The 14,522-nt window shown below is 33.5% G+C and overlaps 1 protein-coding gene across 2 annotated transcripts; it reads left to right on the plus strand.

The window, feature by feature from the left end:
• Positions 1 to 2,158: 2,158 nt before the first annotated feature.
• Positions 2,159 to 8,791, plus strand: LOC113763838 (shaggy-related protein kinase alpha). Of its 2 annotated transcripts, none has more exons than XM_027307797.1 (13): positions 2,159 to 2,372; positions 3,681 to 3,834; positions 3,961 to 4,053; positions 4,651 to 4,710; positions 4,834 to 5,106; positions 6,372 to 6,446; positions 7,167 to 7,223; positions 7,325 to 7,465; positions 7,562 to 7,612; positions 7,816 to 7,911; positions 7,992 to 8,075; positions 8,186 to 8,288; positions 8,376 to 8,791. In XM_027307797.1, exons 2-13 carry the CDS (start codon positions 3,721 to 3,723, stop codon positions 8,456 to 8,458), a joined length of 1,230 nt encoding a protein of 409 aa, XP_027163598.1. In that variant the 5' UTR covers positions 2,159 to 2,372; positions 3,681 to 3,720; the 3' UTR covers positions 8,459 to 8,791. The 2 variants fall into 2 exon arrangements, with proteins under 2 accessions (XP_027163598.1, XP_027163599.1); XM_027307798.1 differs by having other exon boundaries at positions 3,703 to 3,834.
• The last annotated feature ends 5,731 nt before the right edge of the window (positions 8,792 to 14,522 follow it).

The raw sequence follows: 14,522 nt of genomic DNA on the forward strand, positions 1-14,522 counted from the left end.
ACTTAATTTTCTTAATTTTCCTATCGGGTTAGACTTCAGAACTTAAGCAAATTATATATGTACTAAAAACAAAATGAAAAAGATTTGAGTAAACTGTATACCAACCACTTTTAAATGACAGCATTTTTTACCCATCAAATTTTCATTGTTCCAAAAATCTCAAAATATTTTCTTAAGTTCAAACCAAAAATTACATACTAACCTGATTCTAAATTCATTCAGGATGTTCAACAGTGAACAAAACCTAACTTTATGTACAAAATGTATATCACAATAATGACAACTAGGTAATCATTTTCCAAGTACATCCAAATGAGAAGTCAATTTGGAAATATTAATGTAATTTTTAATTGCAAAAGAACGAAAAGAAACCTTTTTGTTTATTGTAGACAACAAACATTAATAACAAAATGTAAATTTGGTAAAGCAAGTTCCATATGAGAAAAAACACAAAAAGAAAAGAATTAAAAAAGTGCCCTCCTAGTATTTCAAAAAAAAAAAAAAAAGGAAAAGAAAAAAAACTATCTCCTATTCATAGAAGTGCCGGAAATCATTGGACTCATCTAAATCTAATCTCCCCAAACACATAATAGATTCTGGATTTATCCATCATGCTTCATCTTGTTATTCATTTTTTCTAATCAATTTTTCTAATATGTGTTCACTGAAATAATGATGAGTTTCTTTAACAAGTACCCATTAAATACTCATTAATATACCTATATTTCTTCTAATCTATTGTATATAAATATATTTATATATGTACACATTTAAATAATCAGACATTAGCAAAAATCTAAGTCTGAAAGTACATATTAATTAGCTCCCAATGGACACCGACCCTTTTTACTAAGTATTTCTTTAATGGAGATCAAGTATGCAACTATTATTGATTACCGAAGCCGGTTTTTGAACGGTCAAAAGTCAAAACCACAACTGCCTACACAACTTAGGTTAACGGCGCTGATTTGCAACCTTTAACTTTTTTTTTTAAACTTAGATTAACGGCCCTAATTTGTTACCTTTAACTTTCTCCAACTTAGATTAACGGTCCTAATTTGCTACCTTTAACTTCCCTTTAAAAAAAAAAAAAATTCTTTTTTTCCTTTATTTCATGAAGTTATTTCTATACAGAAAAAAAAGAGGGTTCAAGTTTGTTTTTAGGTGTTATTAATTCCTTTATGCAACTAAATGGGGCAGTTGCTTATTTCTGGTTACTTTCAAATAGAAAATTATAAAATACTTTCTAGGGTGCTTTGCCAACCCCCCAGCACCCCCTCAAAGAAAAAAAGAAAAAAAGAAAAGCTTTTTGAAGTTTAATGGCAAAACTACTCTTTTAGTTTTCAATTATTTTTACCAAAAAATAACCTTTTCTTTGAAATTTTAAGAAGAAATAGTGAGCAAAGACATCCCGTGGATAGAAATTAACACACTGATAACTAATAAGTGTTCTAATAAAATTGAAAACCAGGGCCTTGTTTGGATTGCGATTTTTTGTCGGAAAATTATGTCGTTTTTCGTGATCACATTTCCCTATTACCTTTTTCCCTCACATACATCAAATCGCTACAGTAATTTTTCTATAAAAAATCATGAAAAATACAATCCAAACACAACCTAAAATTTGGCCATAAAAATTAATTACTTCAGCACTTTCTGTAGTATAATATATGTGAAGCAGTAAAAAGAATGGTCGGAGCACAAAATTTTTAATCCAATTTACAACAAAAAACGTGGTACACAAAAAAGAAAAAAAAAAGAAAACATGTAATTGTGACTTTTTTTTAATCTATTGTTGCAATATTACAGAATTTTCTATTGGAGGAAATAGGAAAATTTTAGGTAGAAAGTTATTGGTAAAACGTGGTCATACTTTTAGTACTATTTCGCTATCAACAAATGGAATAATGTGAATATGTTTATTGACTTTTTATTGCTTTGAATTTGGATTTATGCCACAATCACAATCATTTCATATTCCTATTCAAATAGTAAAAACAACCCAAATACTCCAATTTATAGTGGCCAAGCTTTGACTGTCCGTCAAGCCCTTCCCCCAGTATTCGACACCCTCAAAAAATATAAAAAAAAGAAAATAAATAGTTCCCCCCCCTAAAAAATAAAAATCATAACACCTGTCTTCTCTTCTCTCTCTTTCTCTCTCCTGCTTTGCCGTTTCTTTCTGTCTCTCTCTGCATCAAGCTCTCTCTCTCTCTTCGCTCTTTCTCTCTCTAAACTATAATTACCATTGTACATTTATTTTTCTGGTGTGTGTTGTGTGGGGGTGATGGTGTTATCTTCACCTCAATTGATCACAACGCCCCACCGATTATGAAGATCGGTGATATCTTACCATCCTTTTAATTTTGTCGGTAAATTCCTTGTTTCTCCGATTTTATGCATCAAATTTGTGGTTGTTTTGGGCCTTTTTTTTTAAAAAAATTTTTGTGTGCTTTTGTCCTGCTGATAATTTTGGATGCTCATGACTAGAAGTTAATTTAGATGCGGATCTACAGATTATAGGCGTTTCAGGTTTTAGCAAATAGATAAGTTTCCTTTTTGTCCCTTTTTTTAAACCTGATTTTTGTACTGTGGATTTATCTGGATTTGGTGAGTTAGCTCGTTAGATCTTGGTAGATTTTGCTTTCTAATTTGTTTTTGGAAAAGTTATTAACGTGAACATTTTCCCAAAAAAATGACCTTTAATTTTTGGTAATTATGACTTGTATGCTTTCGTTATTTTTGTGTATTCTTTCTTTGTATTTTTTCTTAGGCTGCTTTTCTCGTGTCTTCTGGATGAGTTAAATGAACTAGTATACCTGAACTATTTTTTAGATTTTGCTTTTAGTTATTTGTAAGTAATTCAGCTAAAGATTCGAAATTATATGCCTTATGTATTTTCAGCTGGCTAGAATATTTCAGAGCTCAGAGCTTAGAGAGAAATTTTTTTTTGTTATCTTGTTCTCTTTTCAGTTTAAGAAGTGATTTTTGGTCCACCAATTGTTTTGAGGAAAGCTGATTTCCTTGTGCTGGTACAACTGTGGAACCAACCCACCAGGGTACACAGGGGTTTAGATTTTTTTTTCCTTCATTTTTTATTGAAGGAGGGTTCTGTATTGTACTTTTTGGTGAGAAAGTACAAATTTTACTAGGATATAGCTACAATTTATAGTTTTAAGAAAGAAGGAACAATTTCTAAACTTTTGGTTCACTTAAATTGAATTTCCTTGCAATCATATGAGAATGGTATAATTGACAGTTGAACTTAAATAGCACAAACTATTGTGAGCATTTATATTTAGGAATGACAGGTAACAAAAAGGTATCCACTTTTAACTGTAAACGAAGAAATAAACCTGTGAGAAGCCTATGTACAACAGTTGTTGGTTATGGTGTAGAAATTGCATTTTATTCTGTCACCAGGGATTTCAAACATGAAGATTTTATGCTTTAATTTCTGAGGATGCTTCTGGTGAAGTTTGGATTTGGGATTTGTGTGCACATAATTAGTTTGAATTGCTAACATGTCATATATTTGACTCAATTTCTTTGCTTGTACTATTTAAGTTGTTATATAGCCTGAGTTAAATGATTAAGTGGAGAAATTGGTGAAAGAAAGACATGAACACCTATGCAAACGGGTTTAATGTTCAAGCATTTCTTATTGCAAATTTGGACAGGTTAATGATTTCTGATATACAGTGAAAAAGAATTTAGCAAATGGCATCTGTGGGAGTAGCACCTACTTCCGGTTTGAGGGAATCTAGTGCCCATGTTGTTGGTGTTGATAGGTTACCTGAAGAAATGAATGACATGAAAATCAGGGATGATAAGGTACATGTCTCAACTATATGAAATTTCTGCTTCTTCTGGGGTAGCATTTACGTCTCTTTGATGGCTTTATAGTTCTTTGTGTGGGCATTTTTTCAAAATTGTGATTTACTTATCTGGTTTTGGTAGGAAATGGAAGCTACCATTGTCGATGGTAATGGGACTGAGACAGGCCATATAATAGTGACAACCATTGGTGGTCGCAATGGCCAGCCAAAGCAGGTAGCATTCATTGTCTCTTACTTTTGTGTGTCTCTGTTTCTAAGATTTTGTTGCACATGACAAGTTTGTCTTTTCTCCAAATCAAGTAGTTATTTGCATCTTCAGCCTTTTGTTTCTTGTGAAAACTAATAGATGACTAGTCATAGAACAGGAACTGTTTGACAGCAGATTTATGGGTTTTTTTTTTTTTTTTAAAGATTATCCCTGACTTCCTACTTATAATCCCTCCCACCTTACCACCCAACCCTCACCACACCCCCTGAGGTGGCTAATATATGAGTTGGATGGTTCTGAAATTATCCAATATTGTGTGTATGGACTTGTTAGTATGAATGAGCTACTGTTACTACACATATAAAGGAAGAGAAAATAGAATGTAATGTGCTCTATTTTATGAAAGTTTATTGTAAGAAATGAGTTTTCACTATCTAGTGCATTATTGCAAGAATAGCTGTTGGCTAGATATACTAACAAAATGGGGAATAATACGCAAAAAAAAAACTTATGTTTTGTTTTCTTCCTCCTGTTTTTGTCGGGCAGTACAGACACTGAATCTTACCTGAATTTATAACTTACAATGTGTTCTGGTGTTTTCAGACCATAAGTTACATGGCAGAGCGTGTTGTTGGGCATGGATCTTTTGGAGTAGTATTCCAGGTAAGACGTGTCAATTGCTGCCTGAGTTTGGTTGGAGATGGGGATATAGTGCCACTGTACTTCCTTTTTCCCTTTAAATATGTAGACCACCTGTTTTCTTGCTAAATTTCAAAAATTTTCCAGGCAAAATGTTTAGAGACAGGTGAGACTGTTGCTATAAAGAAGGTTCTTCAAGACAAGAGATACAAGAACCGAGAGTTGCAAACCATGCGCCTACTTGACCACCCAAATGTTGTGTCTTTGAAGCACTGCTTTTTTTCAACTACAGAAAAGGATGAATTATATCTCAATTTGGTGCTTGAGTATGTCCCAGAAACTGTTCATCGTGTTATCAAGCACTACAATAAGTTGAACCAAAGGATGCCCCTGATATATGTGAAGTTGTATACATATCAGGTAGTTTTCCAGTTATTGATTCTGTAAGTCATTCATATGTCCTATTTGAACTGTTTGTTAGACTTTTTAAGTGTTTGCAAGTTCATGCATGTACCCAATTTGGTGTACTTATGTGATCGTATAGTAGCTTAATTCAACATACTTGTTTTGTCATTGTATAAATATTTTTATATGATGTACTGATGTGCATCGATAGTACCAGCTTCCCCAGATTGCGTCAGCATGGCAAAGTGCTGGTCCAAATTTTTCCAGTTTGAGATGTTAGTAGTGAAATTCTCGATAGATTTTGATGTGAATAACATGGTCTGACCATGATTTTGTCATCTAGTGTTGCTCTCTCATGGTAGGAAACTGCAAAATCCATGTTAACTATGTGTATAGGAGGTTTTTAATATTTTAAGGGTCACCTACACACTCAGAGGCATGTATCGTCAAGGCAAGTTATGACACAGAGTATACATAAGGTACTTGCTACAAAAGTTTGCTGCTGTTGGAAAACATGAAAGAAACATTAAGGGTCACCTAGAGGCATGTATCGTCAAGGCAAGTTATGACACAGAGTCTACATAAGGTGCTGGCTACGAAAGTTTGCTGCTGTTGGAAAACATGAAAGAAACATATAGCAAGTTATTCATAAATTTGGTGTACTTGTGTCAACACAGACTAACTCAATTCCACATATTTGTTTTGTCATTGAATAAATAGTTATACATGATGTACATGAATGTACCAGCTTCCTCAGATTGCATCTGCATGGCAAAGTGCTGTGCCAAGTTTTTGCAGTTTGAGATGTCAGATGGATTTTGCGTTTTGATGTGAGCAGAATGGTGTCTGCCATGATTTTGTTGTATTCTGACTTTCTTTATGGCAGGAGGGAAACAGCAAATTCCATGTTAAATATGTTTTGAGGAGCCCTTTTAAAAAAAAAAAAAAAAAATTTTTTTTAAGGGTCATCTACACACTCGGATGCATGTATTATCAAGTTATGACTCTTGAGTATGCGTAAGGTGCTGGCTATGCTAGTTCATTGTTGTTGGAAAACATGAAAGAAAAATTTAACAAATGATTAATTAATATCAGTAGGAGCTGCGCTCTTAGCAGTTCAGGGTTCTCTTGCTTCTCCTTTGCTTGTGTAACTTCATTTGTTGCGGAAAATCGTTTTCCAATAATTGGTTTATTGTCAAGTTTTCAGCACAACTCATTGCCTGAGAGTTTGGTTTGAAAATTCTGTATTGTCTAGAGAATCACATCCTACTGTGCTGCAGATTTTCAGGGCCCTGTCTTACATCCATCGTAGTATTGGAGTGTGTCATCGGGATATCAAGCCGCAAAATCTCCTGGTATGATATCATGTCAACCATTTGCTTACGCGTTTCCATGGTGGTACTTTAAAAGCACCACTGTTGCATTTTGCTTTCAACTGGTTTGTTGTTTGATTTTTGTCCTTCTAGAAACTATCGCAATTTTTTCGTCATTGTCATTTACACATTCTTTTTTTTCTTAATTATCCTTACCTGTTCCAGCAGACTGGAACAATGTCTTAAAGGTCCAGTAAATTGTGAAGTGCTAGTGTGTTAAAACTTTTCTTTTGGTTTTGTTCCCATCTATTTTGGGGGTTTCTGGGGTAATGGGTTGGTGTATTTTGTTGTTCTTGTTCTTTGTTTTTTATCTTTAAATTGTTATAGAAGGGAGGGATGGCAAGGAAGAAGCAGGAAATGAGAATCGAGTCCTTGTACTCAAGATGAGGAGACAAGATCCTTAATCAGTGGGCTTGATTCTTGGGATTATTAAGGTTTTATTTTGGTAAAGACACTGCCATAATATTGTTTTATGTTCATCTGAATTGTAACTGCATTCAAGTACAGAAATGTTTTATCAAATTTTCTTGAATTACTACTGGTTATTCAATATCTAAATGATTTTTATTGATGAAATTGTTTTGTTTGTTCAATACATATGATGTTGCCTCGATTATCAAGTTCAAGGTCTCATTCATATTTGAATGTACCTTTAGAGATAGAATTTTGCTTTGTGGCTGAGATTATTATTTCTTATCACAGGTGAATCCTCATACTCATCAGGTTAAATTATGCGATTTTGGAAGTGCTAAAGTTTTGGTATGCTTTGGTGTTCCTTCTGTACATCTGCACTCAATGGTGTTCTGATCACTCCGTGCTTTTCTTTGATGCTTGATGTTTTTCACTCCTGAATGTGGCAGGTAAAAGGGGAGCCGAATATTTCTTACATTTGCTCTAGGTATTACCGAGCACCTGAGCTTATATTCGGGGCAACTGAGTATACGACTGCCATTGACATTTGGTCTGCTGGCTGTGTCCTTGCTGAACTACTACTTGGACAGGTAGAATGTGGTTTTCTTTGTGCATTTGTTCCTTTGACCTTTGACCTTTGTTTATCATGTAGATTCTAACATGTGTGGTTTCTGATTTGCTTTCAGCCTTTGTTTCCTGGTGAGAGTGGAGTGGACCAACTTGTTGAGATCATTAAGGTACCATTTTCTGTCGATCTTTTCCTTGCTTTGACATTTGGTGGTTGCAGTTCTATTTGCAGTAATACTGTTGACTTCTTGTTTATCCTAGCTAAAATAAATTGGTTTGGATGAGCATCATGTGGGAGATGCTCATTTTGGTTGCCCTGTTTGGTAGGCTTTCAGGTTATTTCATATCCTTGTAATAAAGCTGACATTTTCAGGTTTTGGGTACTCCGACAAGGGAGGAAATCAAATGCATGAATCCCAACTACACTGAATTCAAATTTCCACAGATTAAGGCTCATCCATGGCACAAGGTAATTTTTGAGTTCCAGCAAAAAACCTTGAGTTGTTTTTTTTATGATTCAGCTCTTTTATTGTTTCCCTTGAATGGCAGATATTCCATAAGCGTATGCCCCCTGAAGCTGTTGATCTGGTTTCGAGACTCCTTCAGTACTCTCCTAATTTACGATGCTCAGCTGTGAGTTTGTGCAATTTGTCTCTTGAACCTTTTCTCGTCCCTCTAATTGAAACTTATATTTCTTGTGGAGGAGGCTTGATCTGCAATGTCTGGATTTGATTTTAATGCAGCTGGATGCCTTGACCCATCCTTTCTTTGATGAATTACGTGATCCATCCAGCCGCTTGCCCAATGGACGTTTTCTTCCTCCATTATTCAACTTTAAGCCTCATGGTATGAAACTTCTTGACAGGCTCATGGAATTTCTCGCCTTTTAATGTGAATTCCAACTAAATTTGTTGAATTTTTTCTTGCTATCAGAGTTGAAGGGTGTCCCGGTGGAGACTCTTGTCAAACTGATCCCAGAGCATGCTAGGAAGCAGTGCCCCTTTCTTGCACTGTGAATGAGTAAAGGTTGACAAGAAACCATTTCATATGGAAGTTGTGGTTTCAATTAATCGAAAATCTATTGTGTCTTCTTCTTCTATATCCCCTTGTTTCTTTCCGGTTGTATCTCGCTGTATTGTAAGAGCAGTTTTAGGCATATGCTATCAAATCAGACGACCAAAACTAACTTGGGTACCATGTTTAGCTGTCCTCTTGTTGTCAGCCAGCATATTGTAACATTATGTTGATAAACATAATCAACTATTTGAACCATGATGTGTTGTTGGTGTTCAATGTAATCTGTCGGAGTGATCAATGATTTAATATGCTATGGTCGAGAAGCTTTTGTACTCCTTCATGATGGATGCGCGTACATCCATATAAAGTTAGGGATGTTGTCAGCTTGTGACCTTGCATGCGGAGTAACAAGTCGTAAGAGCACAAATACAAATCGGTTATTCTTTTTTTGTCAGTAATGATACATTTGTATAACGTACTCTATCCTAATCTAGGGGTAGGGGGAGTCTAAGGATGTTGCAATTTCTAATTAGCGAACCAAGTATAAGCCTGTCAATATTATAGGAAAGTGGCACTCGCAATTGGTGGATCTTTTGCACCAAATTGGGACAGGATGAAAAAGCAGAGGGGTTGGCTTTTTGGATGGAGCATAGATCTTTTCAGTTTAATTATTTCCATGACCATAACAATTGTCATCAAAACATTAATAGTATTCTGGCTGTTACTAGTTTTCTCTGACAAAAATTAGAACTACTTGTTATGCTAGGTTAGCAATCTACTACAATTTGATTAGATTTGATTCGATTCATTCTATCATTAGAAAAAAAATTCAGCCCTTAGGCTTTAGCCATAATATCCTTCTGACAAATGTGCTTCCATTGTCCTTGCTAACCATTATAAAAATAGAAAAATTGATGTAAGCTGGAACATCTCGATGAAAGATGACAGGTAATTGAAGGAACGCATAAGATTTAGAATCATCATCATAAAAATTGAAAAACTAATATAGTTTGGGATATCTCGATGAAAGATCGCAGGTAGCGCTAACCATTGTAAAAATATAAAAACAAATATAATCGGGAACGCCTTGATGAAAGATCACAGGTTGCTAGCTGAAGGAGCACAAAGGATTCTACAGACACTTATCACGTACTGAGTAATAGTTTCTGTTACAAGCAAAACAATAATAATGCTGAGATGCAAAACGAGCCCATTTGACAGTAGTAGTATTAAGGAGGATATCTAGAATGGAAAGCCATCATATCTAGAAATTTTGAAGCATAAAAATGAGAAATTTTTTTTTTAAAATTTAAAAGAAAAGGTACAATCTGCGAACCAAACTCTTTGACAAGTCAGAGAATATGATTTCATATTAAATCACAAGGACTCTTTTAAACCAATTAAATTTGAAGAGATATTCCGACAGAAAAAAAAAAAAAAAAAGGACTCTTTTAAACATAGAGATCATGTCTGTAGCTATACGAGTCATAAAAATTTCATTCAACGAGTGCTGTCAAGTATCTAGCAGAAGCCTACATTAAGACCCTAGATTCGGATGTCATTAACAAGATGATTGAGGGATAATTATGTAATTCGAATACTGGCGCCTTATATTAGCAATAGAATTCTAAATTTGAATATGAAACATAATTCACTTTGGACTAAAGTCATGTAAATTTTACTTTCTATAAATAAAATAAGAAACGCCTAGAAATAGAATGTATGAAATAGAATAGAATTTCGAAAGAATTACATAAATGTTAATTTTCAAAAGAAAAATAAATCCCAAAAAAAGAAAGCCATATATGAAGTTAGCTTTTTTATTGTCCTGTTCATTTATCATCTATCACCCATGAGTAATGTAAAATAAAGAATTAAAAAAAAATAAAAGAAAGCTTGATTTGATTCTACAACATCACTGCGCAAGTTAACATCTGATGGCTTCATTTAAAAAAAATAAAAATAAAAAGAAGATAAAATTAGATTTAGATTGAGGTGATGTTAATATTTATTCTATGTAACTTCAAACAGAAAATCCAAAACAAAATTAGACCTGGGCTGAAGTTAATACTTATTACTGGAATTTTCGGTAGATAAATTATTAATAAATTGTTTGAGAGTGGAGACTGTTGAATGGATACCAATAACTCTTCTTACGTCTAAAAATTGTTTGGATAGGATAGATTGGAAAATTTTTTTTTTTCTTAAAATTCAAAAGTTACATTTTTCAATCATCTTTTTATCTTACATACAACACATTAAAAAAGTAGTATAATGCCAATTTTTTTTATAGACTTGTAGAATAAGTACGTACATTGCACAAATATTTAATTGATTTTTTGTTTTTGTTTTTGTTTTAGTACACTCGCGGGAAGCTGTTTAAAAAGCTTAGTATGAAATTAGTATCCTTGTACATTGCACAAATAGCAGATAAAAACAATTTATATCTTTCAAATTAGGTTAATCAAACATTAATTGCTTCATAATTGGAACAGTAATATGCTTCAATACTTCTCATGTAAAAGTTAATTGTACCAGCACTCAAAAAAGTTTGCATGTCTTCCCAGGAAGCCCAACTTAATTTAAAACTCAATCCCTTCCTTGAGATAGTTCAAAAAAATTGGATCAATTCAATTAAGGATTTATTCTTAATTCATTTTGTTAGCTGATAGCTAACACACTACTCCGATGCAATGCAACACCTTCAAAAGGCTTCGGTTGCTCCTTAAAGCATAACACTACTATAAAGCACAACACTACTATAAGACTGCTTGTTTGATGAAATTGAAATTTGAAATATGATGCATAAACTTGAAAGTTTGAACTGAAATTTTAACATTTGAACCTATTCTACATTAAATTATACATGAATAGCTTACCACTTATTTCTTGAAGTAAGTCTTGTCTAAATAATTTAAAGTTACTTAATTAATTAAGATGCTTTATTTTTTTATTATCAAATACAAACATATTAAAGTTTGAATCGATTAAATTTAAGCGCTGAATTGAATTATCAAATAAGACTTTAGTCTACCTATCTTAATCACCAGTCTTTATATTTATTGCTAAATCCTTTTTATTTGAAATATCTTTTTGATTTGGTGTATAATTTTCATGATTACCTCATGAAGCTCAGGGAATGAGTTTGTTGTCCTTTGTACAAGTGCTTAATATCTTTTTCTCTTCTTCTTATTATCTTGGTTTTCATGCTTTTGCAGCACTGTTAATAGATAGCACTACTTTTCTAGGCGTAGTCTAAGTTGATAGTTTGTATATCAGGTTTATCACTCCAGCTTTGTTGAAGAGGATGGGATTTCATTTTAACACCATGTTTTATATCACTCCAGCTCATCAATCTCTTCTATATTACAAACTAATAATGTCCATCTTTTGATTCTAGAAATGCACGCATTCTCTCTTTGTTGATCATAATGTCTTGTTCAAGTGCATGATAGCTTCATTGGAATGTTTAATTTGTTCCATTATGTTGCTGGAAATGGCATAATCGATGATTATGCAATAGTTGATTGATGGCAAATATTTCAGGGATTCTAAGGTTGGTTTGCTTTCATTTTTAGCAAGCTAAGAACATAATGTGTGTGGAAGTCTGAGTATACTTGTTTTGGGTTATTTGCTGTTCTGGGCCTTCCATGTTGTGTTGCCTTTTATAAGTTATTATCGCCTAGAGGTGATTATCTAATACTATATGACATGAAGTGCAATGAATCCTATGATGATTCATCCGGCTAATTACTCAGAATATTATTGACAAAAAAAATTGGAAGAATGGGAATCTGACAATGGTCCTGTACAGATCTATTGCTGCCGGGCTGACAGCGAAGTCCAAATTTAAAAAAAAAAAATATGAACAGAAGCTGCTGGGCAGCCCGGCAGCACATCAAACTAGAGGATGCACAATTTTTCTTGGAGGCTAACCAAAGAGCTAGGATTTAATAGGCTAAAGTAAATATGTTAAGTATTGAGCATCTAAACGAAATATTGTAAAACATGCTAAAGAATTGTCATAGGCGTGCCAACTCTTGTTCTTCATTTTTGTATTGTAGGTGATAGATGAAACAAATGTTTCTAGATGATATCCTGCCTCTGGTTCTCAATTTGACATGACGTGTGGATGGAGATAAAAATTGCCTTAAGTTAGTCTGGACGAAAACTTAATATAAATATCAGCCTACTAATTTTCGAGCTGTGATTTGTGGTTGCTACTATTGTAACATGCGGTCCTATATATAACATGTTTTTAAATTATCATTTCCTATACATGTTTTTAAATTTCGAATATTTCAATATGAGGATTTAACGTTATTTAATCTTAACTTATTTGAATGCTTATTGTTATTTTTAAATTTCACCATTTCATCATTTCACGCTATCAAACTTTTCTTCTTTTCTATTTTTTGCCTTTTGTTTTATATTGCCATCCAAAATTTGAATTTATAAAATAATAGTGTAATTTAAAAATTACTTTTTTTGTTTAACAACCTACTATCATGTTTACTTCTACCTCTATTATTATACTTAATCACTATCATTGAATAATTTATTGGTATATTTTATTTGGATAAATATCAATTTTCTTTGCATTTTAAAAAAATAAAATTGTTAATGTTTAGCTTTTTCTATAACGATGATATTAATGTTTTGGTTTGGTTCATTTGTCATGTTATCTAGCTCCTACAGGCGGATTAATTCGCTCAATTGGTCCACACAAAATATTAGACAACACTGCAGAATCTTTGAAACTGAAGTGAAGTCTTTTACAACAGAAATGAATAAAAAACTTGAGCCGGATGATGTCGTTGTGGACCGATCTGCTATACCACATTCGTCAGCATTCACGCTCGCTACAAATTTTTGTGCATCCAAAATTGTTATTTTTTTGTCATTTTGGCTATTACAGTCCTTATTGGGTTGATAATGCCAACGGTGGCATTCACTGGGTGCTGCGATGGTATGAAGAAAATCAATTTCTTTTGTGTTTTTTGTTTTCCTTGTTTACATTGACTTATCTTTTTGATCTTCTATTTCTATTTGCAGATAAGTTGAAGGTTATTTTGCAAAAACTATTCACGATATTTTGTAAGGTACTGTATAGGTTTTATTTTTACTTTTTGTTGCTGTCGCATGACTCATTTTTTACTGCTCCAATTTCTATAACTAGTATTACTAATTTTGGCATCTCTTTTAGGGGATCATGAACTCACATGGGAACTTCACCATTGGATGATCTCTTTTGCTTCAATAGGTAACATAAAACATATCTGTTTACTGAATATAGTCTAAGCAAGTTTACAAACATATAGGCTAGGATGTTGGTGAAAGTATAGCTAGCTCCAAACCTAAAGGTGATTTTTTTTTGGTAAGAATCATTTTCAAAGAAGCACCAGACCCCAGAGGTATTGGTGGCTTTGCCTTTGACATTTCCACTTCATACGAACTAAATTTCACTTCACCTTCATTCTCCAATCTCATTTGCTTAAGTTTTGCTAGTCGTATAACATGTTGTTCATTTTTTTAAAAAAAATTTGACTTCTGTTGCCGGGCTGACACAGCCCGACAGCTCTTATTCATATATTTTGTTTCAAATTTGGATTTTGCTGCTGGGCTGACATAGCCCGACAGCTCCTGTTCATATATATATTTTTAAAATTTGATTTTATACACGACCATTGTCAGAACCTCATTCTTCCGATTTTTTTTGGCCAATATTATGAGTAATTAGCCGCTTCATCCCTTGTACAATGTGTTTCATAGTACTACTGTAAATTGCTCTTTGACAATAGTTTAAATATGTTGCAGCTTTGCGCTATCGCCATTCGCGTGCTTGAATATCTCTCCGGAGCATCAATTGGCTTTATTCAGTGCCTTCACTTGGAATTGTTATCATTTTGTTGCATATACGAGAATAAGGGTGGCTGTGCTGCCAAATATTGTGAACAATACGTGTAATGAAATTTGTGAATAGATTTAATGCACAGCAGGCTGCTAGACAATTTTGTGGCTCTCTGATGGTGTTCAATGACACATCTTCACTATTTGTTTTTC

This window comes from Coffea eugenioides, chromosome 2, assembly GCF_003713205.1.
Source record: "Coffea eugenioides isolate CCC68of chromosome 2, Ceug_1.0, whole genome shotgun sequence".
In the NCBI taxonomy this organism is placed as follows: domain Eukaryota; kingdom Viridiplantae; phylum Streptophyta; class Magnoliopsida; order Gentianales; family Rubiaceae; genus Coffea; species Coffea eugenioides.